Here is a 2,374-nt window from a genome sequence, read left to right as displayed (position 1 = left end):
CCAACATGACATTCGCATAAATGACTTTTTCCTTTTGGGAGTTAATTTTTAGAATAATCCGTCTCTCTTGATTATCATTTGGGATATATGTTAAAAGACCACTATTATATTAATTAATACTTACCTTTGGGGACTTTCAGATTAATAGAGGAGGCAAAACAGGCAAATGTAGTTAATTTAAAAAAATCAAGAATCTCTGAGAGAAAAGTAAAAATGTGTATCAGTTTTTGTGATGGAAAATGGATGGCTTGACTTGAATAAATCTCCTGAACTGGGTGTTTATTTTATCTTAAGACAGTTCATCAAGAATATCCTTGGGGAGAATGCAATCCTAACATCAAGTTGCAGAATTTTAGCAACTACAGCACTTTCGGTTGCTTGAAGGAATGTAAAGCCCGGCACATAAAAAAGCAATGTGGATGTTTACCTTTCCTGCTTCCTGGTAAATAATGATAACTTTCTCCTTATTTAATTATATTTACTTAATTTGAAACATACAAAATGAACATATCATTAAATTGTTTTCCATTCTTATGAAATTCTATACTGGAAAATCATCCATTTGCCAAATACAACCTCAACAGACAAATTTTAAATCATGAAATCATAGCAGAGATTTCTGGGAAAAAAAAATTGTGTTATCAGGGTAGGTCCCCAATTCTTATTCCCAAAGACTGAAATTAGATGATTTCAAATGTCTAAAATGGCACATCAAGATTTTCTCAGTTTTTGAAAGAAAAATTAGATTATGTATATGTCTTACCTATCCTAGAAAAAAACCTGGAAAATGGTTTTCTTTGTGACTGTAAAAGAGACTTCAGGACTCCTTTGCATACAATTTAACACATTTCTAGAACCGTGAGTATGAGGCAAACATTCAAGGGTGAAATAGGGCAGCAGGGATACGAGCTGGATCTGCCCCAGGCTGCTCAGCGCAGCTCAGCTGCATAGTTCTCATAACCTCTCTCATCTGCTGGAAGAAGTAGGGGGGGCGGGTAGTGGGAGGAGAATAATATTCCTACCTTATAGGGTTGTTGTAAAGATAAAGGGGGTATGTGAGTGGTTTGAAAAGTGCATGGCACAGAATATAGAATATAGTCTGTATAAATGTTATTAGTGTGGAATCGGATAGGCTTTAGTTTTAGGTGCTAGATGTAGGTACAATTTGCATGTCCTCCATAATGGGAGGTTAGCAAGAACTTTCCTTAATGAATCATCTGTGGGGTCAGCTCTTCACAGATTCCTGAAGCTGTGATTTGATGTGCTTTTTACATCTTGTAACAACGCTACATACCTACCAAACTATTGCTCAGAGATTTCCAGAATCATCACTTCCTTCTTTTAGAATCCAGATTATTGATCTCTGGCCCCTTCAAAAACTGCCATTCTATAAAACATTCTGTAAAACTCTAGCTCTGATTTGTCATTTCCAATTACATTGGCAAAGTTACTGGAAACAAATCTGAACTTATTGATGCAGAATACTGTTTAAAATTTTAAAAATTATTATTTATTACAAAACACAAAATGAATAATTAATATGGACCAGAAACAAGGCAAGATGCTATATAAAACACAAAGCATGACATTTGCATGAACTTTAGGATATATCAAAAGTTTTCAGGAATATCATCTTATTTGGTTAGATACTCACATATCCCTCTAAGTGTATTTATATATGAGGAAACTGAGACTTATAAACATTAAATTAATTAGCTAAGTGTTAGGGGTGATCCTACTGCGTGGTGGGAAAGAATTCTTGACTCAAAGATAAAAACAGGCTTAAAACAAGGAGTTTGTTTTACTTTCCAAGGGAGGACAGGGCACAGCATGAATGGAAGAAGGAATGCCAGCCCTGAGAATGAGTGGCTTGGAATTTTATTGTGGTTATAGAGTAGAGTAGTTGTTGTTGTGAAATGATAATGCAAGGCGGCCATTTTCTGTTAAGCTGGTTTTATCTGGCTCACTGATCTGGTTTCTCAGAATTTGGTTTGGCAGGTGCTGAGGGGGCTACATGCTCTTTCATGCTTGTTCAGTACTTTTCCAGTTCTGCAAAACAAGCTCTTAAAAAAACAAGTTAACCACCAGGTGGTTGTGCAAAGAAGCAAACAATGGGGCCAGCACACTGTTGTGTGCAGCAATGTTTTTGTGTTAGATGATTTTCTAGCAATGCTGTCCTTTCACTAAGGTAATTCCACTAACGCTCTGTAGAAGCAATCTCTAAAATCAGCTTTTCCAATATGAGTTGTTTTCAAAATTTCATTGTTCTTTATAATGGAAGAAATATTATTGCCACAAGTAAGGCACAATTTGGAAAAATGAGGCTTTTTCCTAACTTAATTTTGAAGGTAGATTTTTTTTTTTATTTTTACTT

At 35.3% G+C, this 2,374-nt stretch overlaps 1 protein-coding gene across 1 annotated transcript in view; it reads left to right on the top strand.

The window, feature by feature from the left end:
- ASIC5 (acid sensing (proton gated) ion channel family member 5) overlaps positions 1–2,374 on the top strand; it is a 55,950-nt gene that overhangs the window by 42,873 nt on the left and 10,703 nt on the right. The window contains exon 6 of the mRNA XM_012645257.1: positions 295–443. Coding sequence (XP_012500711.1) covers positions 295–443 — 149 coding nt within the window. The remainder of the gene's footprint in view (positions 1–294; positions 444–2,374) is intronic.

The sequence above is a fragment of the Propithecus coquereli genome, unplaced genomic scaffold, assembly GCF_000956105.1.
Source record: "Propithecus coquereli isolate 6110/MARCELLA unplaced genomic scaffold, Pcoq_1.0 Scaffold228, whole genome shotgun sequence".
NCBI lineage: Eukaryota > Metazoa > Chordata > Mammalia > Primates > Indriidae > Propithecus > Propithecus coquereli.
The sequence above is the reverse complement of the archived record's forward strand: the minus strand, read 5'-3'. Positions and strand labels throughout refer to the sequence as shown.